The following is a 2,927-nucleotide window of genomic DNA, read 5'->3' as shown; positions in this document are numbered from 1 at the left end:
AAAATAAACCAATCAAAGTTCTTTATTTCCTTCTTTTCCGTGAAATAAAGAACTCTGATTGGTTAATTTTCTTATGCCTCATCTTTTATGTGTTATGCAAAAGTCTGTGCTCCTCGCTTAAGACTTAAAATACCTAGTGCTTTCCATTTGATGACACTAGTCGACACAAGTGTCATTTTATTTTTGTTTCTCTCTGAATATCAACAAGGACAGAACAACGCTTGTATCGACTTGTATCATCAAATAGAAAGCATCAGCGATTGTTGTTCTGAATACAATGATCTCGGTTTGTAGGACAGAGCGGTAATTTGTTCTGTCTGATTCAGTTTCATATCAAAACATGTCGAATAAGCTGAATTTTATCAAAATCGGAAATGAGAAAGTTCAACTGAATATTTACCAACTAAATAATTAATAAGAAACGCGAACAGACCTATGTTGAAAAAATCGCAGTATATGGGGATAATATTCGAACGGACTTGGCAATATTGTAACCTAACCTCGTAACAATATGACAATTTCACATATACTGATACTATTTATCGGCTTAATTGATATCGCGACAAGTAGTAATGCATACAATGACTTTTTTGATGAGGAATTGATGCTGAAGCCTTTGTCGAGCGATCATGTCTATGCCTACTTTCAATTTACTGTAATATGGGAAACGGAAAATCGTGTAGAAACACGTGAGTATACTAGAGTAATAACTAAGGTATTGTATCCAGAAGCATGATCGCTGAGCGAAAACAAAAAAACCGGATATCTAGCAAACGAGAATGGATTAAAATGGATTGACATTTTTTTCTATCTGTATTTTAAATAGCGAATACTTTTTTTGGATTTAATTGGATTCAATTGGATTCAATTAGATTTAATTAGATGCAATTGGATTGAAAAACTGCATTTCCTATTGAAAATTTTGAATTGAACAGTATTCAATGCACAGAAAAAGCTAATATTATTTTTAGATGAAAAGGCATTGCTCCATGCAAATCCTATAAATGAATAAAAATGCATTCAGGATTAAAAAGCATTTATTTTAACATTCGTGAATCAATATTTCTGAAAATCTGAATTTATTTCAATTCATTTTAATTCATTCTCGTTTGCTGGGTAAGAAGCAAAAAGACAAGATGTAAAAAATAGCGAAAAGCAAGAAACAGAAAACAAAAAGCACATTGTAGAATAAGCTTTGTCGGTGAATCGGTGAAGTTAACCAACAGTCAACTTGTATGACTAATATTCGACGAATTACTCTTTATCTTTTTTTTTTATTCTTAAAATTAGAAAAAGATGAATTAATTGAACTGAAATTAAACTACATTGGTAGAAACGGGCATGAGACTACAGATTTTTTAAGACTGATCAAATTCGACTTTATTCCTTCCCACTAATCAAGCTGAACGACTCGTTGTACAATTGGCAACTAGTAGATGCAAAAAATCATAGTCACCTATTTAGGTTAAAACTGATTAAGACTTAAAATTTCCGACTACCAACTCATTGTAGAATCAGCATTAATCAGTCTTAACCTTATGAATTTTCTACAATAAGCCATCTTGTCTAAGCTTAAGGCCCAATTCCATACCTCACAGTTAACTCTTAACCAAGATTCAACTTGTTTCTCATTTCTGTTCAATTCTATAATTGGAAAAGGACAATGAATAAGTTGAACTTCAACCGTGAGTTGTGGAACTGGGCCCAAGTCTGAAGCCATAAGAAATTTATCAATCATTTATTCAGATGTAAGAAGTATAATCAACTATAATCCATCAATATCTTGTGATATAAGATTTATGCTGATTCTACAATGAATCAGTAATCGGAAATATCTTAAGTCTTACGGGCTGCGCTCAATAGTAGGGCTAAGGAATTAGGAATAATGGGCCTTCTACAATAAGCCATTAATCATAAATCAAAAGTCAGAAGCTAAAAATTGATCAATCACAGTCGTCATTTTTTAACTTCTGACTTCTGATTTATGACTAATGGCTTATTGTAGAAGGCCTATAAGGAATAATGATTTTAATCTATCAGAAACCGTGTATTCCGATGTATCCGATTTTTGATAGAATAGGTCCTGCGCACAATAGAAGGAATACAGAATTAGAGATAAAGAATAAACAATTTTAATTTATCAGAAATAAGATACATCGGAATACCCAGTTTCTGGGTTGAAATCATTATTCTTAGGGTGCTGTTTTATTACAGTTGGAATTTTGGAAAACGGAATCTCGGAGAAGTAACGGAGTGAGTATCAACTAATTAGAATTATTGGGTTGCATTATTATTTGTCTGCACATATACATACAAAATTATCGAAATTGAATTTCTATACGTATAAAAAAAATTTATTATTAATAAATAATTGCCCGATAAGAATTTATTAATATATCAGTATTTATTTTATCAGCATATAAATATAACTTTATATCGTTGGTGAAAAATGTAAAAAAGCCCATTAGAGCCTACATCAGTTCGAATATACAGACAATTCTTTATTTTTCATGTGAATGTAACAAAACAAATAAAATATACGTTTCAACCCTTATCAATATAAAATCGAAATTGCATAAATAACGCAATTTTCAAGTTGATGATTCACGACAATTGAGTTCGTTTTTCTTTATCCAAATGCCAAATTAGCTATTAATGAATAGCCCAATGATTATCAAAAAAATTAACTTATACAATAATAATATAAAACTTATATAAAGTAAAACCGAAGCCATATACATTGCGTCACTAAGTAGAATCACATCACTCATCAGATTGTCAGATTTGTAGTCATTAAAAAAAAACACGAAACGAAAAATTAGAGAATCATTTGATTAAAATCATTTGTCTGAATTTTTTATTATATCAACTTACGTGTGTGTGTGTGTGTGTGTGTGTGTGTGTGTGTGTGTGTGTGTGTGTGTGTG

The 2,927-nt window shown here is 31.0% G+C and overlaps 1 protein-coding gene across 1 annotated transcript in view; it reads left to right on the top strand.

Annotated features, from left to right (window-relative positions):
• The first annotated feature begins 216 nt into the window (after window positions 1-216).
• LOC108745810 (GPI transamidase component PIG-T) overlaps window positions 217-2,927 on the top strand; it is a 53,033-nt gene continuing 50,322 nt past the window's right edge. The window contains exon 1 of the mRNA XM_018482183.1: window positions 217-689. Within this exon, the coding sequence (XP_018337685.1) occupies window positions 512-689 (178 nt within the window). The 5' untranslated portion in view covers window positions 217-511. The remainder of the gene's footprint in view (window positions 690-2,927) is intronic.

The sequence above is a fragment of the Trachymyrmex septentrionalis genome, unplaced genomic scaffold, assembly GCF_001594115.1.
Source record: "Trachymyrmex septentrionalis isolate Tsep2-gDNA-1 unplaced genomic scaffold, Tsep1.0 scaffold106, whole genome shotgun sequence".
Taxonomy (NCBI): Eukaryota; Metazoa; Arthropoda; class Insecta; order Hymenoptera; family Formicidae; genus Trachymyrmex; species Trachymyrmex septentrionalis.
This window is presented reverse-complemented; position numbering and strand designations above follow the sequence as displayed.